Raw genomic sequence first — 27,987 nt, forward strand, 5'->3', positions numbered from 1 at the left:
TGTGTTTGAATAAATATAACTTTATTTTCAAGAAAAACAACTATTGTACATGTTCACAAATCAGGTATTTGCATTTATGTATCCTAGTGATTGTATAACAATACATTTGATTAAAGGCTTTGTAAACTTCCACAACAATTTATAATATCTAATATATTTCTGATTCTGTCACATTGCAGAGAACTTTGCAGTATTTATTCTTCAGGAACAATATTATATAAACATTCCTTCCATGTGCAGTGCAAGAGAATTTAGGTACGACCATTTTTCCCCATTCTTCTGTAGTACTTTATTATTAAAACAACAATAAATGTGATGATTTCAGCAGAACTGTGATTCACTTAGGATGGAAATGCAAAGTTTTGTTTGATCTCTAAATCTATAATCTTGCTGATATGACTCGTGCTTGAAATATGAATCAATAGCAGTAGTCGAAGAGTTTTGCTGAATGAAACCTGCAGAAGCTTTTACATTCACAGTTGGTAATGCAACAGACACACAGTCTAATAAAACAATATTACATAATTGTATAATATATGTGATATGTAAGGCAGAATAGCCAAAGGATTACAACAAACTGACCAGAACAAAAATGCCTCAAATGGCACAAATTTCATGATAAAGGGGGAAAAAATCTTGTGCAAATAATGTTAAATGCAGTGAGGGAAATCAAAGTGTTCGTCCAAATCAGATGCTTGTTTGAGTTTAGACTGCTAAACTAGCTACCAACAACTGAACACACCATCCTGAACCTGCGAGCATCTACAGCTCCTCGCTCTCTTGTGTTCGGCCCGATCGGGAGGCGAGGAACATGACGGGGCCGTTGTCACTCATGGGGAAGGCTGACTTTATATCCAGTCCGTGTCCGGTCAGAGCAGTGTAGCGACTGGCAGGGATCTGTGTTCTCTTCAGAGGTGGAGGGACGTGCTGATGCCACTGAGCTGCACACACAAACAGATGTGTTAAAGTCTTCTGTGTTCAGTGTGTGCTGTGAGAAACTCACCTAATGATTTAGTCAGATAGTTGACACAACAACATCGTATAAGGGAAAGTGTATGTTTTTGGTGCTGTAACAGGTCACCATTTCTTTTAGGATTTTTTCGCCTTTATTAATAATCTTTTTGCAGTTCACTTCACTAGTCCTGTAGTGAAAAATGAATTTATGAAAATACAAATATTGAATGTTGTGTCTCTATTAATATAATGTCATTAAAAAGCATGCATTATGATTATTAGATATTTTTTTTTAATTTAGAAATTTAGTATTAATTGGGTGGTAGTTGAATTTATTTTTTTATTATTAGAATAATTTCTTAAAATAGTTTGGAAAAACTATAGTTTTATGTGGAGTATTAATATATTTTAATTAGAATAATTTCTTTAATTAGAAAAAAATGGAGAATTTAATTTTAATTAATGGAATACATTCTTTAAACAATTAGAAAAAATATTTTTAAATAGGTTTAGATAAAGTATAATATAGTAGTTCATTTCAATTTTTAATTATTAGAATAATTTCTTAAAATAATTAGACAGATTGTTTAAAATTGTTTTAAATGGAGTATTAATATAGTTTAATTTTTAATCATTAGAATAATTTCTTAAGTTCCTTTGAAATATTTTTTTTTACATTGTTTTAAATGGAGTATTAATATAGTATTAATTTTAATTATTATAATAAATTCCTAAAACAATTAGAAACATTATATTAAAATAGTTTTAGATGGAGTATAATATAATAGTTTAATTTATTTTTTCATAAAATAGTTAGGAAAAAATATGTTTAAAATAGTTTTATATGGAGTATTAATATATTTTAATTAGAATAATTTCTTAAATTATTTTTTTTATAAAAAATTGTTAGATGGAGAAAATTATTAAAACAATTAGAAATTTTATCTTTTAATAGGTTTAGATGGAGTATAATGAAGTAGTTCATTTTATTTTTTAATTATTAGAATAATTTAAAATAATTCGACAGATTGTTTCAAAATTGTTTTAAATGGAGTATTAATAGTTTAATTTTTAAGTATTAGTATAATTTCTTAAGTTCCTTTGAAATATTTTTTTAAATTGTTTTAAATGGTGTATTAATATAGTTGTTTAAATTCATTGTAATTATTATAATGAATTCCTAAATCAATTAGAAACATTATATTAAAATAGTTTTAGATGGAATATAATACAATAGTTTACTTTAGAAGTATTAAAATAACTTTTTAAAATAATTAGAAAAAAATATGTTTAAAATAGTTTTATATGGAGTATTAATACAGTACTTACATTAATACAGTACAGCTAGCAAATGTCCTGTACTCTGTGCTTTAAATCATTGAGGAAGAATGTTACATTTGTAGCTTAAATACTTTATAGCTTTACTATGTTTTAACTTCACAAATTTACAGTGCTGAAACATATAAATAAAAGAGTCACCGTAAATGTCTAGTCTGGCTGTGCATGATATGATTCCAGCCTCGTTTTTCGCAGACACCGTGTACCAGCCAGCATCTTCTTTTCTGGTCGGTTGAATTAGTAGACATACGTAACCTGTAGTGTCCTGATGCATGCTGGGACAACAAAGACACAGAATGTGAATTTCAAAAGTACTAATGTGCTTTTTATTCATTTACTGTATTATATACTGCATGCATGTTCTCAAAAGAACAAAGCACATTGTTCATCATCACATCACTTCTGCTGAAAAACCCTAAAAACAGCTTGCTGGTTTCATATAGTTCACTATTCATCTGATAGTGTCAGAGCAGGAACGGCCATCATATGACCGCTGGTACGACGGGTTGTTTCCAGTGGTTACTAAAAGAAGAGAACATATTTACCAAGCAACTCACCTAACTCTGTCCTTCGAGTGAGGGATCGTGTCATTGTCTTTCTTCCAGTAAATGAGCGGCTGTGGCATTCCCACAACTCTGCACTCCAAACGCACTGGAGCGCCTTCTGCGATGCCTGTGTTCTGCAGCTTTTCCACAAAATGTGGAGCCTGCTTTATCTCTTTTTCTGCAAATGATTATTTGACATGGAAAAGAGGATCAAATATTTGATGCACAATATATATCAGTCAGCTAATTTCATGCATTTAAGATGGAGGTTTTCAAGATCAGGCATGCTCAGTCTTGTCGACTCTGTACTACATGAAACCAAACTCAATCTTACTAATAATGAGGGACCTACAACAAACCAGCCATCATCTAAAAATCATACTCTTACAAGACACCACTGATAACAGAGATGTGCATCTTCACAAACATTTCTGATGTACTTTATGGAAGCCCATACCACAAAAAAAATCATGCTTTGGTAAATCATATTTCTGAGATGAAAAAGTCAAAGTTATGACAAAAATGTAACTTCAAAGAGTTGAAAATTAGACAAAGTGTTGAAATTATGACAAAAAGTCATGAGAAAAAAGTCAGAATTATGATATGATTGTCAATTATGAGAGGGAAAATTGACAAATTGTCAAAATTGAGAAAAAGTCACTATTATGACAGCTAATTCATAATTATGAGAGTAAAAAAAATGTGACAAAAAGTCAAAATTGAGATAAAAATTCAATTATGACCAACTCATTATGAGATAAAACATCATGACATATGAAATTCTGACAACACTGACAAAAAGTCGAACATGAGATGGTCAATTATTACACTAACTCATTATGAGATAAAAAGTCAAGACAAAATTATGGCAAAATTGACAAAATGTCGAAATTTAGATAAAAAGTTAATTATGACCAACTCATTATGAGATAAAAAGTCAAGACAAAATTATGGCAAAATTGACAAAATGTCGAAATTTAGATAAAAAGTTAATTATGACCAACTCATTATGAGATAAAAAGTCATGATAGACAAAATTATGACAAAATTGACAAAAAGTTGAAAATTGAGATAAAAAGTCAATTATGACAGTCGAAATTATGATGTCATTTATGAATGTCAAAGTGTCAAAATTGAGATAAAGTCATTATGAGATAAAAAGTCATGACATACGAAATTATGACAAAATTGACAGTCATAATTGAGATAAAAAGTCAATTATGACTAACTCATTATGAGATAAAAGTCATTATGAATATGACAGTCGAAATTATGACAAGTCAATTATGATAGTCAATACTGATATAAAATTCACTATTATGACAACTAATTCATAATTATGAGAGTAAAAAAATGGGACAAAAAGTCAAAATTGAGATAAAAATTCAATTATGACTAACTCATTATGAGATAAAAAGTCAAGACAAAATTATGGCAAAATTGACAAAAAGTCGAAATTGAGATAAAAAGTTAATTATGACCAACTCATTATGAGATAAAAAGTCATGATAGACGAAATTATGACAAAATTGACAAAAAGTAGAAATTGAGATAAAATGTAAATTATGACATTAACTCATTAAGAGATAAAAAGTCATGATAGACGAAATTATGACAAGTCAATTATGAGTCAAAGTTGACAAAGTCGACATTAAGATAAAAGTCAATTATGACAGTTGAAATTATGACAAGTCATTTATGAGTGTCAAAATTTACAAAAAGTCAAAATTGAGATAAAAAGTCAATTATGACAGTCGAAATTATGATGTCATTTATGAGTGTCAAAATGGAGATAAAAAGTAAATTATGACTAACTCATTATAAGATAAAAAGTCATGACATACAAAATTATGACAAAATTGACAGTAAAAAATTTAGATAAAAAATAAAATTATGACCAACTCATGAGATAAAAGTCATTATGAGTATGACTGTCAAAATTATGACAATTATCATTATAGTCAATTATGATAGTCAAAATTTAGATAAAAAGTCACTATTATGACAACTAAGTCATAATTATGAGATGACTTAATCAACAATTTTTGTCAATTTCAACTTTTTATCTCATAATTATGATTATTTTTTTACACAATTGACTTAGTATGCCATAATTTAAACTTTTTATGTCACCAAAGGATGATTTTTTATCTTATATGGCAGAAATGAGCTTCAACAGCACTTTAATGTTAAAAAGAGCCTCAGAAACGATCAGTCTCTCACCCACGACTTTGAGCTCGAGGCAGAATGAACTCTGTCCGGCTTTATTTGAGGCGATGCAGGTGTACGTCCCATCGTCAGCTTGAGTCAGAGGATCAATAACCAGAGAATGGATCCCATTTTCTCTCACAAGCATTCGATGAGTTATGTCTGGATATATGGGCTTCCCGTTCAGAAGCCACATGATTTCAGGATGGGGTAATCCGCTCACCTACAGCACAGAAGAAGATTTCACAGCATGCAAAATGAATTACGTTTAAATGGTTTTAAAGTCCCCCTGTGGTGAAAATCAAGTTTTTAATGTTGTTTATATGTCTATGTGGTGTTTTTAACATGCTTTAAGACAAACTATGTGCAAATGCAATGATATTTTAAGTGCTCAGATATGTTGTATATCTCGCAGTACCTTGCAGTCTAACCGACAGAGCCGGCCCTCATGGGCCAACATATCTCCTGGAGCCTGCAGGAAGTGCGGGCGGAAGAAGCGCTCTTGAGTCGGTTCTCCCTCCACTTCCTGTACACGTGCTCTGACTCTGTGAAAATGTTGAAATGTTATACATACAAGTCTATAAAACGTGTCTCTTTGTCAGCCATTGCAACTGGATAAGAACTTAATGAAAGCTGAGCATTGATGCAACTCACCTCTGAGAGTGCACCAAGGGCCGGTTTCGCACGGGACCCGTTTGGACAATCAAATGGCCAGAGCAACTTATTCTACCCTGTGGACATGAAAAGAGGCTCGGCTTTCATTTAAACTATAATTCATAGTCATTTCTGATGGTTGTCTCTGGAATATTTGCTGCCGTTACCTGTGGATTTGCTGCCATGACTGTATAATTGCCGTCATCGTCACTTGTAGCGGCTTCTATGTGTAAAGAACACGTCCCATCACCCTCTCTGATTTTCCTATAGTGATCATTTTTCTTCAAAATCTGCTTTCCATCCTTAAACCAGTAAACCTGTGTGAAGAGTACAAAATAAAAGTCCATAAGGATGCAGTTTGGAGACAGAACTGAAACATATATTTATGTTTCTGTTCTGCTTAAAGATTTTAATATTCTGAAATCTTACAATATTTTAATTTATTATTTTAATATATATATATATATATATATATATATATCTCAAAGAACATATTAAATTGATAAAAATTACAGTAAAGATATTTATAGTATTATTAAATATTTCTATTTCAAATAAACAGTTCTTTTGAATTTTCTATTCTATTCTATTCTATTCTATTCTATTCATTGCGATTAAATATTTTAATCTATTGACAGCCCTATATATATATATATATATATATATATATATATATATATATATATATATATATATATATACAGTATTATTCACCAAGAACATATTAAATTGATAAAAATTACAGTAAAGATATTTATAGTATTATTAAATATTTCTATTTAAAATAAACAGTTCTTTTGAATTTTCTATTCTATTCTATTCTATTCTATTCATCGCTATTAAATATTTTAATCTATTGACAGCCCTATATATATATATATATATATATATATATATATATATATATATATACACAGTATTATTCACCAAGAACATATTAAATTGATAAAAAATTTTGAATTTTCTATTCTATTCTATTCTATTCTATTCTATTCTATTCTATTCTATTCTATTCTATTCATCGCTATTAAATATTTTAATCTATTGACAGCCCTAATATATATAGTTTCCACAAAAATATGACAACAGCACAACTGTTTTCAACACTGATAATAATCATAAATGTTTCTTGAGCAGCAAATCATCATATTAGAATGATTTCTGAAGGATCATGTGACACTGAAGACTGGAGTAATGATGCTGAAAATTCAGCTTTGATCACAGGAATAAATTACAGTTTACTATATATTCACATAGAAAATAGCTATTTTAAATTGTAATAATATTTCATTCAATTTTTACTGCATTTTTGATAAATAAATACAGCCTTGGTGAGCAGAAGAGACTTCTATCAAAAACATTAAAATTTTAATGTTAACGTACACAACAAAATCAGTTATTTTCTGTGCCTGCATTACAATAACATCAGAGAATCCCTCAGTCGGTCAAACACTCACCTTAGGAACTGGAATTCCAACAACTTTACAGGTAAATGTGACAGGAATCCCTTCCACAGCCCTGAAGTGCTTCAGTTTCTTGTCGAAAATGGGCGCGATACATTTTCCAGTGGGAATTTCATCATGCTGAACTTCATCATCCGACTCTTCGACTGGAGTTCTTTCCAAACGAAACTCAATCTCACTCATTAGCCGCTGCTCAAAGCTCGTCACCTTGTATTCCTACAAAACACATAATATCAAATGAACTTATCTTATCTATTATCTTATCTGTGGAAACATTATCTACAGTAGCTAACTGAAAGTTAACGTTTTCAGTACAGATGCTTAATTAAATAATCAAAATGATCACAGTTGTGTCTAAAATAACATTAAAGAAACATACAAACCAAGATATATCTGATAAATGACAATGCTAATCAGTGGTCAGGTCACAAGATCAGATCAGTGACACATTTTACAATATGTGAACCCATTACACTAATAACATTACATTATATATCAAAACGTCAAGTTCTGGGGGTTGAAGAGAGGGTAAAAACGGTCATATAAAAATAAATTAAGACTGTTTTGGGATGCAAAAAAAACATATCCAACGTTGGTCACTAAAAAAGCATGACATGATTCCTTCCCATTTTAAAAAAGTACCTATTAGTATATCAAGAGGCCTGACCAACTGGTCTGTCTCTGTAAAATCTGGCCAACCGCCAACATCTCTGAAAGCAGTCACCTCTATTTATAATACAGAACGGCCCTGTTCATTCCTATCTCTGTCTAGTCTCTCATGCCCACCACTCATGTTTACTCACAGACACCGTTTGCATTCACATAGACACTGAACTGTGTTCGTGATGAAAAACAGCAACCTATACTGTAGATGACAGTCATGCTCATGTAATGCTCATGTCATTATTGCTTCAGTTTGAGATATCCATTGAACACTGATATTAATGTTCTCATTTAGTTAGTACGTAACATGTAGCTTTTAATAAAATTAAAGATGCTCATGCATAATCTTTTTGTGATATAATTCTAGTTAGAGTATTAGTTACGATTCATTTCAATGACACTGCTATATTTTTATTATTTATTAAATGAGTCTGACTTCAGGTTTTAATGTTAAAGTTTGCATGGCCTTTAAACATTCTCTTTAACGTAACATAACTGATGAAACGTGCCGCATCTCCCTATATTATCCATGCAACTCCATTAGTGGAAAAATCTACCACTTTATATTAGCTCAGAAAGATCATGTTTCTTGTTTTTATTTCAAATTGATTCTTATATGTTGATTAAAATGCACTACAGAACAAAGCACTGCTTGCAAAGGAGAAAATTCCTTGTACCTCGTCATAGTTAATGACTGTTGCAGTGGGAATGTTTGGTCCGAGCGATCGGCTCACTTCCCCCACATAACTCGGCTTCTATGGAGGACAGGATGAATGACGATGATGTAAACACAGACACTAGTCACACATCAAGACAAATGTGTGATAAATGATGTTATAGTGTTACTCTGACAAGAAACAGTGTTAATATGGTGCATGATGCGGACGCATATTTGACACATGAAATGTGAAACGAGTGATTCTTAAATGGGAAGGTCCTCGCTGATGCATAGCCACTATATGTGTATGTATGCACGTATGTTTGTATGTATACACGCATGTATGTATGCATGTGTATATATATAGCAGAGATTTATTTGAGAGTAGAGGTTCATCTAAATATGGTACTTGGAACATAGTACATATACGCCATGTTATCTAGCGGGATATTTTTCTTCCATATTCCTTCTCCATCTCCATCAGTCAGTGTTTTGTATAAGCCCACAAAAACACTATTGCAAACCAAGATTAAACCCTCAGTAATTGTGTGTCACCTAAAGAAACTCAATCTATAACTTGCTTTAGTGAACTAAAGCAGATGAGCAATTGTATATGTTTGCCAACCATGCAAAGACATGGCCTACTATTTGTACTATACACTAGTCAAACAAAAAAACTTTTACATCTTTGTAATACTTATTACACTTCATACCTGTTGTCCAAAACGAAGTGGTTCATCTTTAAATCGCAACTTCTTCTCAATATCTTGTAAGAGTGTTTCCCTGCTTTCACGGATGTTGTCATCGGACAGGAGTCTGGAAACTCTTTGATTCTTCTTCATTGAACTTTGAGGCCTGAACATGGAGAAACACAATGAGACAGAGGTAAGAAACAACAGAAGATTCAGCAAAGCCCAAAAAGGTTCATTATAACCTTTAAATCTCATTGGCTGACTGGAATGTTGTTTAATGAGTATAAGAAGCATGTTGATCATGTTGGGTAAATCACATTATAAGTGAAAACCTAAACTCCTCATTGACTCTCTTTCTTCAATGAAACACAATAACGTGAGTTTCTAAAGATTACTGTGGACTGAGTGGCCTCTTTTTTCAAAATGATGAAAATGAAAGAGTACTGGGGACTTGTCAAGCTCAAAAATGACATAAAACAATCATAAAAGTAGTTATTCCCTGAGAATCTTGATGTCCACCCTAGCTCTTCTTGGCACTTTTGTGAAAGTTCATAGGGAGAAACAGTTGAATAAATGATTCTTTCGAGTCAAATCTTTTCAATGAATCAGTTCATTTGTTCACAAATTACACAGATCTGTTTCTTGATTTAAACTCACTGACTAACTGATCTAGTCACAACAATTAACAGCCAACTGGAGTGGTATCTTAAGCCCTGTTTACACCTGGAATTAAGATGCGTTTTGGTCGATAGGATCACAAGTAGACAAGGGAGACACACACCCGTTTACACCTGGTGGGTTTAATCTGTCTCTTTTGTCCACTTTCAACCAATTCTGTCCTGATTTCTTCGAGGGGATGATCTATAGGCGGATAAGTGTGCTTTTTTTCAAATCTTTAGATCTAATAGACAAAAAAAGCGTGCACAATTTATATATGAAATCGATGACACGAAATCTGCTCTAATAGCCACAAGACCAAGCTGAATGCTGTGGGTGCGTGTTTGAAATCAGGAATGGTGAGAGAACATTGTGCTTGGTACATTTTTCATCTTCAAACCAAACTTGGGTCTTCAGCCGACAAAGTTTAAATCCCCATTCCCATAATGATTACGCATTAAGTCAGTAGGCGGTCTTTTGTGGCTGCTCGGACCTACACTACGAAAGTTGTATAAGCGTTTTCGACTACCTCTGGATGTGGTCGAAAGTGGACAAGCTCAAAACATTTTAGACCCCGTTTACACCTGTATTTAGCATCGACCACTTGTGATCCTATCGACAAAACTCATCTTAATACCAGGTGTAAACAGGGCCTAAGAGAAAGTGTGACCTTATTATGATATAATAATGAAATGTTGTGTTTGTGTTTGCTTACACAGGTGGGGCCCTCTTAGGCAGCCCCATGGCATTGGTTAGAGGAGATGTTGGCAGTGAAGGAAGGACAGAACTAAGGAAGGCCACTGGATTTTGGATGGGGCTGGGGGTAGAGCTGCTAGACGTTGGTGAAGAAGCTTGTGGTGGTGACTGAGGTCTAAAAGAAAACACTGAATTCACCAGCCCAGGAGGCACAAGAGGTGGTGAGGACACATATGGTGGGCTGCTTGGACACTCCAGAACTCTTGTTGGAAACTTTCTTGGGGACGGAGCAAACTGGTTGACTGGTGACATGAGCTCCCGTGTTGACTTCGGGAATATCTGTGCGGCTAATTCATGGAGCATTGGAACAGGTGACTCAGTTGGAGAAGGACTCCTGATAGGAGAGAGCGTCTGGGCTGCGATGAACTCCTTTGGCCTGGTGTAGCTGAAGCTCTGGGCAGAGATCGGGATAATCCCGGGAAGTGGAGGCTGGGTGTTGTTCATCGGAGGTGGAGACATAGGACTCGGGATGGGCGCAGGTGGATTTCTCACCAGATGCGGTGAGGTGATGATACTCGGGGGTGGATAGGACACACTTTGAGAACGTGTGTCTTGTGGAGCCATGCTGGGATGAGTAATTGAAGTGGTGTTTAATTTTGGTGTAGTGTTGTTCACCGCTGCTGCATCAGGTGTCATCAATTCTTGTGTTTTGGCAACACTCATGTCACTAATGTGAACAGAGTTCATCTGCAAGGTTGGATTCATGTTTATTTGTGATATATGACTGGAAGGAGTAATGGGTGGCATATTGGCCATGTGGTTAGGGTTTGGTTGGGTGGAAGGAGCCATGATAAGTTGTGGAAAAGGTGTAGAGTGTCCCACATTTGATTGAGGCATAGGCATAGCTCCTGAAGGTTGAGTTATTGGGATCACACTTGGCATAGGAGTCACATTGGGTGAGATAGGCCCCACATTGTGCGCCACAATTGTTTGGGGTATATGGGTAGAAGGAACCATACTTGGTGGAACAGTATTCAACAAAGTAGTAGGAACTAGATTTTGTTGAGGTGCTGGAGGGGGGTTGTGTAAGGTTGGGGCTGATGGAGTAAGTTGTGGCAAGGGCATGGAATTGGTTAAAGGCATGCTCAATTGGGATACAGGAGCAGATTTTAAGGTGAGAGTAGGTGCTGCAGGGATGGATGCAGGGATTAGCTGTGGAATTGGACTAGAGTTAATTACGAGAGGTGGTCGGAGTGGGGATGGCACTGGATTTGCAGTCGGGTGAGTTGGAGTGACAGACGGTGGCTCATAACTTGTCCCGTCTAAATGTGGTAACTCTTGGCTTGGGGAGACGTTCTCCTGCTGCTGTTCCAAAAGCACCTGGTTGTGGAGGATCTGAAGCTGCACTGGGTCTCTAAGATAAGATGAAAGAAGGAGAAAACAGTTCAGAAGGTCTTTTTTACTCTCAAATTGTCTTGCAACATTCCGAAGTTGGTACTTACAATTTTGGTTTAGCCAACACCGGTGGTGGTTCTTTGGATGACATGTCTTTCTCTTCTTCTTCTTCATCCTCGGGGAGTTTAAAGGTTACGCGGAGACCCACTCGAGAACCAGAGCGGGGTTCATTGTGATTCCCTAACACACCCTCGGGTCTTGTCTTGAGGCAAGAAGTTGGGGGATCTGGTAGGGGTTTAACAGGTGGTTGCTCTTGATGGTTACTGGAGTTTACTGATGGTTCAACCCAGGCATCTGAGCCCAAAGTGATGGCGGAGGCTAATCCATTGGCTGGACTTTGGGTCACCTCTGTGGAAGGCTTACAACCAGACCCTCCTGAATCGAAGTGTGTAGTGCTAGAGTTGAGAGACTTATGGTTCGAATCAGAGTTCAGTGAAGATGCATTGAAGCTGAGTGGGTCTAGCTGAGGTAAACTACTCCTGAAAGTATCTGAGCTGTGTTTTCCAATGCTGAGAGGGTTTAGACTAGGTAGGCTAGTGCTGAGGTCATGGCGAAACATACTAGGGTTTAGAGAGTCTGAACGAAGTGTTCCAGAGTCCAGAGGGTCTGACTGCTTATAGCCAGAGCTCAGAGGGTCAAGACAAATCATACTTGAGTGAAGCTTGTTGTTTACCAGAGGAACATCTGGCTTACGCTTCAAAGTTGTTGATATCAGGTCTGTTGCTGGAACCTTTGGTGGGGAGGATTCCACAGTTAAAGTGCTTGTAGTTTTGGGGTTGGCGTTGCGTCCTATTGATGCAGACAAATATATGTTTCAGAATTAGACTTGAGGTTTATGTTTTAACATTTTGAAATGCAAAAACTGACCCTATAATCTATTCCACATAAATTTACCTTTCACTCTCAACACTCCGATACTGGAAACTGTGCCATATTTATTGCTGGCTGTGCAAGTAAATGTCCCAGAATCCTCTGGAAAGACCTCCGCAATAACCAACGTACATATCTCCTCTGAAGTCCACACCAAACAGAGAAATGGTAGACTGTTAGGTGGTTAGTGTCTTGAAATAATTAACTTGACAAACCATGTGTAATCAAATCCACCTACCAGATTCAGCCATAGATCTTGGTTCTGGGATGAAAAAAGCAGAATGTGTGGATTATCAGAAGCCAAATGTAAGCAGAACAATTCATGCATTGAAAGCTTTTCTTTTACAAGTTAACAGACTTTTCAAAGATAGGTCCAACCACATATCTTAATGTATGCATACTAAAATTAGACATACTCTTCTGGAGGATCCTGAAGTCTGGAGAGTCTTCAATAAGTGTTCCCTCCCTGTACCAGTCCACTTTGGGGGAGGGACTGCCTTTTACTCGGCACTCCAGCACTACCAGCTGACTCTCCAGAGCCAGGACATCCTGAAGGTTCTGCACCAAAAGAGACAATGGTGTTCAATGACAGAGGAATGAAAAGCATGTAAAAACTTCAATTTTATATATTCTGAAGGTAAGGTTAGAGGTGTTCGCTCATGCAAAACTACCACCATGACTGCTATGAGTATTTGTGGATTGCTGCCAAGGTGTTGCTATGCAATTTAATTAGGGTTACAAGGGCATTGCTAGGTGGTTGCTAGTCAAACAAGGTCACCACCAAGTCTCTATGATATTTCCAGAAATTACTTGCATTGGATTTTTTTGCCTGTTTTATTGTCTGCAAGGCAAAATTCCTAAGTCTGATTGCATAATAAGGTATTGACTCCTTAGATTTTCGACGAGCATGCAAGCAAAATGTTAAAACCTGTTAAAATATGAATACAATACATATTCTTTCAAACATTTTTTATATTTAATTGCCCATATGAACAACATGTAAAAGCCTTTGCACTCAAGCATCATTCTGAAAACTGACTCTCAATGATTTAGAAATACGAGTTTTGTTTGCTCTACCTTTGTAAAAACAGGAGCTGCCATTATGGGTCTTACATCAAAGTCTTGAAAATAACTACTGCTGCCATTTAGATTCTGAAAAAGAAAACATATAATGTAAGAGAAACACATGCATTAGTGGTAGTGGTTAAACAGATCATAAAACTCACAGTTCGGATCATATTACGGTTTTTGATTCACCAATTGGATAATTTTTTATGGTTCAGCACAAAAAAAAAACTGTGCTTAGACTGTGTTTACAATACTTGCCAAGACTGGTATTTTGACATAATTTTGTGTGTGTGTGTATGTGTCCGCTCAAGCGCAAGAGGAATCAACTCGCTGTTTGCGAGACTGAAACGTGTGTGGCTGTGCACACAGATAACAGTGTGCGGGTACTGAACTGATGGCGAAATTTAGCAATTAATCGGCGAAACACATGGATGACAAACCGTGGGGATGTATGGATCACGGATCAACTATGATCTGTTTAACCCCTATTTATTTGGCTATAATCAAAACTGTAGATTTGGTGTGTTTTTCATACCTCAGGAATGCTCTGTTGAGATGTTAACAATATATCGGAAATACTTTGGCTTGATGGAAGTGATGGTGGTGCTATGGTGAGGGGTGGAGAAGGTGGAGTGGGTTCCACATCAGATATTGGCGCTGGTGGTACAGGTATGGTTTGTTCTAGTGCAGGAACGGTTGGTTCTAGAACAGGTATTTCAGAGCTGATGATCTTGGTACTCAGAAGTTCTGTATCTTCTTGCTCAGAGGGAGGGTCAGCGGTCAGCAGCACTGCTTCTGCGTCTGAAGGTGCTGGTGGCTCAGCGCAGGTGGTTGTTACAGTTGGTATGGCGTCTTCAGCAGATGTGCTGGATTCTACCGAGACCTCAGCAGGCTTGGGCTGAGGAGATCTTTTATGAAGTCTGAAAAAAACGTATGTGTTTTAACCTGGTTCCTTGGGGTCCATGAAGGTACTGCAATGGGTAACCTTATGCGCCAGAGAAACAAGCGTGCGGCCATCTTTAGAATTTAGTGTTTGAACTTCAGTTTTTGCAGTAGCTCTGTATATTTCTATGGCAAAGAGTAATTCGCTGGTGAAGTGGATTTACTTATTGTAGAGTTAAAGACTCCCAGTGGTGAAAATGAAGTTTTTAATGTTGTCTGTATGTCTATGTGGTGTTTTTAATATGCTTTAAGACAAACCATGTGCAAATTCATATGTCAACACTATTGCTGAGTATTTTCTCCTTAAAACTGCAGTGAACAAAAGACCTGCGGTTTGAAATCGCTGGTGTCTGTGACGTCACAAACTACCTTGTAACCAATCACATCAATGTGCTGCGGGCTTTAGCATATCATTAACAGAGAACTAGCCGGAGAGTCTTGAGAGAAGCCAGGTTATCCAGGTATATTTTTCTGTTGATATGAAAAATCGTGCAATATAGCTGGTGTATGATTACAATGCCATGATGAACGATACACCTTTCTCCACTGACGTTCTGAGTTGTTCAAAGCATTTGTAAGGATACTGAGTTAGAAGTCAGCTGTCTGACATTAGCATCACATTATTAGCTGTTTGATAACGTAGTCAAGCAAAATGCTAATCATATTAATTACCGTCATGTGGCCGATGTTGTAAAGAGCGATACCACTGTGCAGCATTTACCTCAGTAAGTTGACCGAGTGGATCTCTGAGCTGGTGTGAATGAGTGGAGGCGGGGCTAATTTGAATATTCATTGATCTGCGTAAACTAAATGAGGAAAGTGTGTTTCATTCAAGCTTTTTTAAGGCATGAAGAATTTTTTTTCACAGGAAAAAACGTTTAAATATGTCATTTTGGTGATCAAAGATGAGATTTAAGGGATAAAATTATTGGCTACAGGGGGACTTTAACAAAAGTTATCACGGGCATTGTAAATGTTTAAATGTCATAACAAATGTCAAGTAGACCGGGAAGATTTTAAAACAAGCGGTTCATTCATAAATCTGTAAGATCTTACCTTCATGCTGTGGAAATACAAACCGGAAGACAGAACACTGAAAAGGGGCGGGGCTACAGAAGGTCTATATGTGCATGTAATTCTTATAACATGATTCAACGTTGGAAAATCTAGAAACTCACTGTGCTTGAAAATGTTGTTCTCCGTCAGAATCCGATGATGACGCTCCTATTAGAAAATGAAATGATGCAAACTTGATTTTGGACTGCCGCTGCAATCATTTAATCATTAATGATTCATATTAAATGCTCAATAATTAATTTACTTACCCTCAATGTAGATTTCTGCTGAGGTGGAGTCTGTGCCGTAAAAGTTGGAGGCAAAGCACGAGTATCTGCCTGTATCTTCTTCAAAAGCCTCTGCTATGATCAGAGAGTGTCGCTCACCGTTGGTGATGATCTGAATATCAGGACTGTTTTCCAACTCTTTACCCTCACAAAACCATCTGAAAAACAATCAGAATGTTACATTCAGGACAGGAACATTAATGAACATCTAAAACTTGATGTATTAAACATTTGGTTTAATTTGACCTCAGTTGTAAAAAACTATATTGTATTCTGATCTTTAACAGACTGAAACGAAGACAAATGATTCAGCCCAGCTCATTTTTAACCATTTTTAACATCTTCAAATGCATATCTAACTCACTACTTCAATATTTTGAGCCTGCTAGTGACATTAAATGAATGCATTCGAACACTGTCCTGCAGGTCATTAACACAAGCCTTATAAAACAAAGGTAAACCGTCTTTATTCAGCAATATATGCATCATGCATCATGTAAACCAAAAATGAGAAAACAGGGAATATATAGCCTAACAAAATTGTTGATGGATTTTGCAAAATGACACAAAGAGGACCTAGCACTTTTGTTAATCATCCAAGCAGACAAAGTTGTTACCTGATGCAAAAAATCTCAAAATAGCTGAATTTTTGATATTTTTTCAGTCTATCACTATCACATTATCAAGACAAATTAAATGTACTTAATGCTTAAATGTAAATGCTTAATGCTTAACATCAAAACGGTACATTTCCTTTTATCAAAAACTAGTTGATAAAAAGCTATTTTCTTTAAACTTGACGTTTGATGTAATGACTAAAAGGATTAATGACACCAGACACATTTTTATTTCACCAAATACAATAAAATTAGGATTTTCATTTCATCAACTATTAGATATCAAGCTACTGAGGTGAAGCTGAAGTCAAAACCATTCAAAACCAATTCAATCTCATCACAAATCATCCAAAATCAGTCCTCCTTATCAAACACATCAGAAAAATAAGATCCACACTGTAACACAAGACAAAGTACAACAGCATTTATTCAGCAACAAATCAAAGGGTTAAAAGAACATTATTGAATCCAAAAAAATATATCTTTACTACAGCCTTACCTAGTGTGACTGTACAACAATTATTTTACTTCATCCCCTTCCGAATTCTTAAAACTTCCTCCCTTAATTTTAAAGCGATTCTGAAGCGACAAGTTGTGGTTCATTCCAAGGGCGAGACATGGCTGAAATGTATTGGGTTGGATCCATGAGCCAATGAGGGTCATTTCTAGTGAGTAAGACTCTACTTTGACAGTGTGAGCTGCAGGGGAGAGACATCCAGCACTAGATCTGCACCTGTTCAGTCTATTTTCCCTCTCGACTCGCCCCACGGCGCAGGAACCCCTGATAAAACTGGACAGCAGCATCCCTGAGCGACACACATGAACATACAGAGCTAAACATAGAACGGCCTCTCATTCAATCACCAACACAACAAACACTAATAGATCTGTCAGCCATTTAGCACATATTTATCTCTGACAGAGAAACACTTGACATTTTTAGGCATGCTACAACATCATAGGATTTTTTTTACATACTTAGAACATTGGAAACAAAGAAAGGTTAAGTAAAATGAAGATGTAATGTGACTGTACAGATGGTCAGAAGAACATTCTCAAATAAAATAATAACTCTTTGAATCATTTTGAAAAATCAGGTTACTCTGGATCACTGGATTCTCACAAGAGTATAGAGATGATCTAATGATTCTGACATCACAGTCTCTCGGTCAGCTGAACGTGTGTAACGCGACTGAGAGCAGCTGTCGAAACGCGTCACCTGTCACACAGACACACTCAGAAAAGCACGGGTTTCCTTGACCTGTCAGTGTGGGAAGCTTGCGTTGAGTAATGTTACACTGAGGTTTCATCAATGACAAACTGATAACCAACATCATAGCAATGTAATCATGTATAGAAAATAGCTTCATAAAGAATAGAAATCCCTTGATTAATTAATTGTTATATTATTTATTGTAGTAAAACAAATCATAACAACAAGGTGTTTAACAGACGTCTAAACAGCTTGAACATGGAGGTTTTGTCAAGCTACTGCTATGAGAACATACTGTAGGCTTATATCTTTCAGCTTTCAGAAGAATAGAAAATGCATGATCAATTTATATTAAGATATTAAATGTAAAAATATTAAATGCATGATGAATTTAAATGAAGTTATTAAATATAAAAACAATAAATGCATGATGAATTCATATGAAGTTATTAAATGCAAAAATATTAACTGTATGATCAATTTATGTTAAGTTATTAAATGTAAAAATATTAAATGCATGATGAATTTAAATGAAGTTATTAAATATAAAAACAATAAATGCATGATGAATTCATATGAAGTTATTAAATGCAAAAATATTAACTGTATGATCAATTTATGTTAAGTTATTAAATGTAAAAATATTAAATGCATGATCAATTTATATGAAGTTATTAAATGTAAAAATATTAAATGCATGATCAATTTATATGAAGTTATTAAATGCAAAACAGTTATATGCATGATCAATTTATGTTAAGTTATTAAATGTAAAAATATTAAATACATGATCAATTTATATGGTTATTAAATGCAAAAAAGGTATATGCATGATCAATCTATATTAAGTTATTAAATGCAAAAATTTTAACTATGATCAATTTATGTTGTTAAATGTAAAAATATTAAATGCATCAATTTATATGAAGTTATTAAATGTAAAAACATTAAATGCATGTTGAATTTATATGAAGTTATTAAATGCAAAACAGTTATATGCATGATCAATTTGTTAAGTTATTAAATGTAAGAATATTAAATGCATGATGAATGTAAATGAAGTTATTAAATATAAAAACAATAAATGCATGATGAATTCATATGAAGTTATTAAATGCAAAAATATTAACTGTATGATCAATTTATGTTAAGTTATTAAATGTAAAAATATTAAATGCATGATCAATTTATATGAAGTTATTAAATGTAAAATTATTAAATGCATGATCAATTTATATTAATTTATTTAATACAAAAAGATATATATGATCAACTTATATTTAGTTATTAAAAGCAAAAATGCTAAATGTATAATCAATAAATATAAAGTCATTAAATGCAAAAAAGTTACATGCGTGATAAATTTAAATTAAGATATTAAATGCAAAAACGCTAAACACATGATAAATTTTAATTAAGTTATTAAATGCAAAAAAACGTAAAAAGCGTGATAGATTTATTTTAATGCATTTATTACAAAAAAGTTGCATGATCAATTTATAATAAGGTATTAAATGCAAAAGATCAATGTTCATCCAGACTTATTTTAGTCAGTTTTAAATCATAACTGAACAGAGAATATGTACATTACATATTATTAAGTCTTAATAACTTTTACACTATAACAACACCACCTAACACACTTTAACACTAAACCATGAGTATTATGAGAGATGTTCAGTTTCTAGAGAAGCACAAGCTGAATATCATGGCTGGAGCAGCACATTTCCACAATCTGAGTCATACAGTGCTTTAAGGCTTTACAAGTTATGAGAGACTGAAAGATAATCAGCCTTTAAAACTCATCCAGGCTCAAGTCCGAAGGTACTGTTAAACGTTTTTGATTTCTCTTCCTCTGCAGCTTGTAGTAGACATAAACATGTTTCATGCCAAACACACTCACTATGAAAGAGTAAAGAAATCATTAAACTAATAGTTACTGTCTATATCAAACAATATTCTAATTTACTACAACTAAATATACTAAAAATTGTTTTCTTTAATTGGAATAAATCTGAAATATAGTAAGAGTATTAGATGCAAAAGGTAAAACTAAAAATATATATGTATATTAAATGTTTGAAAACTGAAAATATATATATAAAAAAAGGTCAAAATATTAATAAATACTATAATATAGTATATATAAATAATACTAATATAACACTGCATTGATAACTGTGGTATAAGATGGTCATTTTGTAAGGAAGTGGCACTCATTTTGTGTGGTTTATTTTAATTAAATGGGACAGAAATGACAGTCATTGTACCGAAGTAAACACTGCTGCAAAAAATCTATCATATCTGCACTGATGTATCCATTTAGTAATTTGTTTACTCTTATACTCATTGGCTAACTGTGCTGTACTGAAGATGTAGGACTTTAATTTCGCCTGCATTCTCATAGCATCATATTTCCACTGTGGCAAAATTAGAAAGGCTGAGCTCAGACTGCAAGTTATATGGTCAGCCTTCAGAAGACCTCTTTGTGCTATATGTGTGATAAACTAGATTTTTCATAATGCAGTTCCCTTTAGCATATATATATATATATATATATATATATATATATATATATATATATATATATATATATATATACACACACACACACACACACACACACATATACATATATATGGAATAATTCAGAAATAATATGAATGTACTATTTACATTCTACATTATAATTGCAATTAAAAGGGACCTATTATGCCCCTTTTCACAAGATGTAATATAAATCTCTGGTGTCCCCAGAAAGTGTCTGTGAAGTTTCAGCTCAAAATACCCCACAGATCATTTATTATAGCTTGTCAAATTTGCCCCTATTTGGGTGTGAGCAAAAACACACCGTTTTTGTGTGTGTCCCTTTAAATGCAAATGAGCTGCTGCTCCCGCCTCCTTTCCAGAAGAGGGCGGAGCTTTAACAGCTCAACAACAACAAAGCTGGAGAATCTCACGCAGCCAAAATGAGGATTGTCAGAAACGGTGTTCAGCCTTACATTGTTCAAACCGGAGTCGACACTGATGGAGAGACTCAGGAAGAAGTTACAAGTTTTAACGTGCCGATTAAGGGGTGGTAATATTATAATAACATCCCCTTCCTACATCACTAGGGGAGTGAAATCAAAGCGGGTCATTTTTTTCACATGTTTGCAGAGAAAGGCTTGCCAAAACAAATTTACTGGGTTGTCCTTTTCATGTTTTCTGGGGTAGCAGACGCACCGGGGACCCGATTGTAGCACTTAAACACAGAAAAAGTCAGATTTTCACGATATATCCCCTTTAAGGTTTACTGACTGCTTTTAGCACGTTGCTACACTCTTAGAAAAAAGGTTTAATGAGGTTCTATATAGAACTCTATGATACTTGATACTTAATACTTAATTATGATACTAGAACTGCATAAGACTTTCATGTTTAACAGGTTTTTTTTTTTTCTTCTATTGATAAAGTATGTTTATAAGCTGCTTAATTCATAAAAATTAACTTAAATTAAAAATGAATTAAAACAAAATTCATTAAGTAAAACTAAATCCATATCAAAGCTGCAAGCAACGTTGAAAGGGCCCTCGCACCTGGAGCCACTGCCACCCATTGGCCCTAGGAAAACAGTGAATAATGGGCGAGATGCATTTAAGTGGGTAAATAGAGGATAAAAATAGCAAAGTCATTTTGATGTGCCACACTTCCTGCTTCCAGCAGGTGGTGCTATGACTAACTGAATATTGGCATGTAGATGTCTTCAGGCCAGGATTCTAATCACACATATGCAGTTTGGGGTAGATCGGACATTGTATGCCAGAGTTACAACAACTTCCTGTTTTATGGTGAAACATCAGACTTTGTCAGGCTGCCACGGACACGCCCTTTTAATCTAGATCTTCAGAATTTAACTTCTCAAAGGCTATTAGATTAGACTGACCAAATATGATGTTGATCTGATTAAAGCTCTAGGAGACGTTTGTTAAAGTACAACATCTGGAAATGGCAAAAAATGCAAAATATTTGCAAAGAAAATTCAAAATATCTCACTTCCTGTTGGTCTTCAGATTTTGCTCCAAGAGACTTTTTTGCAGGTATTGGGCTGTTACATGTGTATACCGAATTTCATACTTGTACGTGAAATGTAGCGTGAGGGATGCTTCGTTGAAATTTTGTAGGTGCCGCTACTGAGCCATTTTGCCACACCTAATTCTGAAACCCATAACTGTTCTGATATTTTCAACACTTCTGACGCATGTGCAAAGAGTTTTTGAGCATGTATAGGCTCTCAAAAATGTGATTCCATTCAGAGAAGAAAAAATAACCTAGCAATTCCAATAGGGTTCTAAAATCGCACCCTAAAAATGATTGGAACCCCTAAAAGGTTCTATATATGAAGCACCTGACAGAACCCTTTAAGGTTCTATATAGAGTGTATGCAGTTGCTATGTGACTGCTTTCTGTGTGAGCAATAATAATAGTAATGCTTGACTTAGAAAACACCACTAATTACTATATTTACATCAATAAAAAAGAAACTCACCGAACTTCAGGAGTAGGCAGCCCTCTGACGATACAATCCAACTGGACTTTACTTCCCTCAGGAACCTCCCTGCTTTTGAGTTTCTGTATAAAGTGTGGAGGTTCACACACGGGTTCCTCCGGTTCTATCAGAGCCGGTGCTTCACACTCTATTTCACAAGGTGGCTCCGGTTCCTGGGGCTCCTCTGCGTCATACGGCTCCTCCATGACTGGATTGATCTCCATTGGCTCCTCCATTTGTTGGTTAAGTAGAATCGGCCTTTCTCTATCTTCTGCATTAATGGAGTATGAAGTGCCATCAAGTTGGGCTTTGTTCTGGTATCGGCTCCGGTGCGATTTGCAAGTACGAGGCCGAATTCGCTTAGAACTGTTGGACTTAAACAGAGACGAAAGCTCCTCTATGAAGTCAGCAGCCTTATTGAGGAACTCCTTCTTGGATTGCGTCTCCAAGCCGTAAGGAGCATTTCTTTGGGGTCTTTTGAAATCTGCCGCAGGTTCCCTGGTACTTCTGACGTTCCTTATCGTGTTTTCTTGGATTGAAGGCTGGATTGATTGTCTCTCTGACACAACCTCCGTTTCTGGAGTGGGTTTGTTGGAAGGAACACTGTAATGGCTCATTTGTGGGCATCTCTCCTCACGTTCTCGGGGATCCTTGCTGATCGCTTTGCAAGCCAGATCGACACTCTTGTCCAGTTCTTCTTGGCTCAGGAAGGCAGACAAGTCCGGAAACTGAGCTTCCACTTTCCCACCGGAATCATCCGCTCTCTCTTTGAGCGTCCCGTACACCAGACGTCGAGGGGTGTCGATGCAGCTCGGTTCGCCGTGTCTGTGGTGGGCTCTGGCTTCGGCCAGGTAACTCTCCCGTAAAAGCTGCGACAAGGACGTGGGCTGATCCATGTTGTTCTCCTGCATGATGCTGGAAACAAAATTACAAAGATTAAGGACATTTTTTGGCTACACATTATTTCGATGGTCCACTTTAGAGACATTCAGCAATCTATAAGTAATGTCAACTAACTCTCTTTAGAGTATTAGTAGACTGTTACACTGTGAAACTCAATAAGTTCAGAATACTAACTCATTTTTGTAAGTTAGTAGAACTTAAAATTTTTGTGACAAAGCAGGGTGGGGCCGAGAGCCGTGGAAGCGGAGCAAGGCCAGGGTTATGCATAGGTGTCTCTCATTAACAATCATGTCACCGGCATTCCTTTCGCTCCCACAGTTCTCAGCCTCGCCCCACTCATCATAATGTTAATTACTTTCAGTTCATTTACATAAACATCACATTCACATCTTGGTTAAATGTTAGACAGCAAATAACACATGCTATTATAACTATCAAAGAGACTGTCATTATATACTTGCATGTATATAATCAAACAACATACAGTATATGCAGTAGGGCTGGGCGATATATCGCATGCGATTCTCACGCGCATTTCGTCAGTAAAGCCGGTTCCCTGATTACCGCTAAATCGCCATCACCTGCTTTCAAATGGAGCGGCATTTAATAGACAGAGCCGTAGTTCACGGACAAGCCACGCAAAATCGCGTTCAGCATCGAAGATGAATCGACTTCGATAATGAACCCGATTTTGCGTGGCTTGTCCGTGAACTACGGCTCTGTCTATTAAAAGGCACTCCATTTGAAAGCAGGTGATGGCGATTTAGCGGTAATCAGGGAACCGGCTTTACTGACGAAATGCGCGTGAGAATCGCATGCGATATATCGCCCAGCCCTAATATGCAGTCTTAAAGGTTTTTCAGCCCATCCTCAACCTAATCACTAGGGATGTAAAGGGGCAGAACATTTCCGGTAAACTTTCCAAAATTTCTCGAAAGTTTTCAAAAATCCTGGAAAGTTTCCGCAAATTCTGGAAAGTTTCCGGAAAATTATTGGAAATTTTCCGCCCCTTTGCATCCCTACTAATCACAGGCTCTACTTTTCACCACAATGGTAACCCTACAAAACTACAGAACCCCCTGTAAATCCCAGCTTAACACAACATTAAACAATAACCTATTTTCTCTTTGTTAATCTTGTGTAAAAACCACAAAATAACACTTAATTTCAACATTTATTTTCCTTATACAGTCTGATGCAAAGCATGGTTGGAATTAGAAATCTGCTGCAACTCAAATCAAATTTACGGAAGAGGATTAGGGCCAAGCAACAATAAAAAAATAAAACCATCTCGAGATTAAAGTTGTTAAATTTTGAGAAAAAACTCGTTAAATTTCAAGAAAAAAGTCGAGATAAAATGTTGAGAATAAACTCGTTAAATTACGAGAAAAAAGCCGTTAAATTACGAGAACAAATTCGTTAAATTATGAGAATAAAGTCATAAATTACGAGAAAAAAGTTGTTAAATTATGAGAAAAAATTCGTAATTTAATGAATTTGCTCTCATAATTTAACGACTATTTTCTCATAATTTAATGACTTTATTCTCAACATTTTATCTTGACTTTTTTCTCGAAATTTAATGATATTTTTCTCATAATTTAACGAATTTGTTCTCGTAATTTAATGACTTTATTCTCATAATTTAATGACTTTATTCTCAACATTTTATCTCAACTTTTTTCTCGAAATTTAACGAGTTTATTCTCAACATTTTATCTCGACTTTTTTCTCAAAATGTAATGAGTTTTTTCTCAAAATTTAACAACTTTAATCTCGAGATGTTTTTTTTTTTTTTTTTTATTATTGCTTGGCCCTAATCCTCTTCCGTACAAATTAAAGTAAGCTTACTACAATCAAATTTTAAGGAATTATTGTAAATACGAGTTACTTAGGTGAAAATTGCACATGAACGCCCTCCCTTGAATGCAATGAGCTCATAATCACGACTTCAAAAGTGAGAATTATCGAATTTCCGATAACACGTGAAGGCAGCATTAGTCTCATTCACTCGTAAAGTTTGCCGCCATCTAATGCTGTATTAATGCAATTTTCACTCAATCCATATTATGCACTAATGGACCCTTTCTCAATACCAAATACAACATATTTATATAAAATATTTATTGAATGATGTTGAATGAGTCAGTCGCAAGAGACTTTTAAATTGAAAGGAACTTTTGTAAAGGATGTTGTTTTTACGCTCTATCTATATTATGGAAAATTCCCTTAGCCCAAAGATCACTTTCCTCAGCGGACATTCAAATAGATTTTTACATATATATATATATATATATATATATATATATATATATATATATATATATATATATATATAAAATACGGATTTAATATTTAAAAATGTAAAGATTTTATATTTATTTTAATTATTTATTAAGAAGATTACACAATTACACTCACAATGAGCAATGTCCAGCCAATTACATTTTTTTTTTTAGAGCTGAGTAAAACTAGAAAAATTCTATAAGTTTGTATGAATTGTATGAATAAGTTTTTTATGAAGTTTGTATGTCTTCTCCAAGCCTGGAAATGACAATTATAAAAATGTTCCTGATATTTCCAGGTGTTTTGTTACCATGTGAACCCTTCATGCATAATAGTTTCAGCTTAAACAAGCCAATTATTAAAACTATGAAAACAGAGCTGAATTTGAAGCATTTGGTTTGGATCTATTGAAGATTTTTCTGCCACTACGATCAGAATTTCTCCTAAAACATGAGATCAATTGTTAAATATCCTGAAAAGTCATGAATAGCAGATCAAAGAATATCCATGACTTCTCCAGTTATTTTTGATAATTAGATATGGATTTTTAAAAATCATTTCTAACAAGACTACAATCACAAAGAATTTTAGAGTGGAGCACAACAAGAAAAAAAAAAAAAAAATCACTACAAAATTTCATTCATTTCCATGTTCTCATTAGGCCTGAAAATGACAGCTATAAAATGTAAATATAAAATGTTTTCTATGACCTTAAGAATTAGTATGCATGCATAACATATTCCAAAGTTGGATTTTCATCTGGTTTGGATGTTTTAGAAGTTTATGCATCACAAAAACAGTCAAAAAGTCCAATATCAAAACACGGTCCCACTTTATATTAAGTGTCTTTATCTTTTATGTAACTAATCATTTGATGCAATGATTTTACATCATAAGTGTATTTACAAAAAATACCTGCATGTAAATACATCTCTAATTGATTTGTGTGATAATTACACCCTTAAATATATACCCTTCCCTTCCCTATGCTTACCCGTATCCCACCTCAATAGAAGCACAAGTGTTTTGCAATAGCAATAATGCAAGTACATATAATTAAAGACATCTAATTTAAAGTATGACCCAAAACATTTTGATCTTCCTAGCAAACTTTGAGAAAGGCTTTCACCATTGGCCTCCTGTTGTTATTGAATCCAGAAACGGGATATGGCTGCAGATGGTACTGACACTCAAATCAGAGCAATTAACAGCAGCAGCGATGCCCTTCCAACAGACCTGTCCGGGCAGCTGTTGTGTGCATTAATCCAGGGCAAACACACTCCAGCCTCCCCCCACCGTCATAGCTAATTATAGTAAGGGCTCACTTTACATGAACAAAATACAACACTATAAATCCAAACATCATATTGGTCATTTGCAAAAGCAGAATGATCCATTAAATATTCCATGTATATTTCTTGTGTACATGATTTACTAGAAAGGAACATTATGGCACGCCAATCTAAAATAGAAACTGACTGTGTCTGAACAAACTTATATACAAAGCTGGATGCAAACAAATATAAAGAGTGTGCCTTTAAAATGTACTGGCATGCATTAGATGAAATCAAGGCAATGCAGTGAGACGTGTAGGTCATCAGATAACAAGGTGCTATACCTTAACTTCAGTGTGAACTTTCTGCTCCACAATGAGTAGATCTACTGCACCTGCTTACAATCCACTTAAATTCCAGCTTTCCAGACGGCCTGAGCGCAGCTGCCACAGCGTTTTCCTAGTCTTGAGCAAAGTTAACCTTGAGTTTACAGCAGCAGCAGAGGCGGCACAGCAACGGCCTGCCTGAGCGACCTGTCACCATAAAGCAGAAACATTCGTCAGCGTGTCGGTGGCAGGTTATTTGAAGGGAGGTGGAGGGATTTGAAGCGTGTGCCAGGGAATGAGCCCTCCTCATTGGATGGTGAGAATCTTGGTGGAGCACCTACGACAGTCTGGAGGGCACAGGAGCAGTGCATTATGGGCGTTAACTGGAATAATAGGGCAAAAAGGAGAGTTTTAATTTTGCATGCAAGCACAGATGATTTTGAACATTCATTAGGGGTTCAAGTGCGTAGCATTCTTCCCTAAAAGTGATTGGGAAGACCAAACCGTAAGTCGTAGAGACTTTGAGGGCTGGTAGTACTCACACCGCCAAAGGTCACCAAGGCTCGCCCTGATCGGCCGGACGGGGGCGCTACAGCAGTCAAAAGTACAAATTCGCATGCCTCAGAATCGCTCA

General features: G+C 35.4%; 1 protein-coding gene across 3 annotated transcripts; it reads right to left on the reverse strand.

Annotated features, from left to right (window-relative positions):
* On the reverse strand, nt 1–27,657 carry LOC125276485 (myopalladin-like). 3 transcript variants are annotated; one of them, XM_048203984.1, is made up of 21 exons: nt 27,372–27,657; nt 22,565–23,479; nt 16,189–16,364; nt 16,042–16,087; nt 14,457–14,841; nt 13,931–14,005; nt 13,270–13,411; nt 13,092–13,115; nt 12,878–12,994; nt 12,031–12,772; nt 10,548–11,942; nt 9,197–9,338; nt 8,503–8,577; nt 7,157–7,378; nt 5,867–6,016; nt 5,700–5,776; nt 5,464–5,590; nt 5,061–5,268; nt 2,850–3,015; nt 2,434–2,567; nt 1–941 (listed from the first exon to the last, which is right to left on the reverse strand). In XM_048203984.1, the coding sequence occupies exons 2-21, from the start codon at nt 23,473–23,475 to the stop codon at nt 763–765; spliced, it is 5,493 nt and encodes a 1,830-aa protein (XP_048059941.1). In that variant the 5' UTR covers nt 23,476–23,479; nt 27,372–27,657; the 3' UTR covers nt 1–762. The 3 variants fall into 3 exon arrangements, with proteins under 3 accessions (XP_048059941.1, XP_048059940.1, XP_048059943.1); XM_048203983.1 differs by having other exon boundaries at nt 8,503–8,580; nt 27,372–27,656; XM_048203986.1 differs by lacking the exon at nt 8,503–8,577 and having other exon boundaries at nt 27,372–27,655.
* Between the last annotated feature and the right edge of the window lie 330 nt (nt 27,658–27,987).

This window comes from Megalobrama amblycephala, linkage group LG10, assembly GCF_018812025.1.
Source record: "Megalobrama amblycephala isolate DHTTF-2021 linkage group LG10, ASM1881202v1, whole genome shotgun sequence".
Classification (NCBI taxonomy): Eukaryota; Metazoa; Chordata; class Actinopteri; order Cypriniformes; family Xenocyprididae; genus Megalobrama; species Megalobrama amblycephala.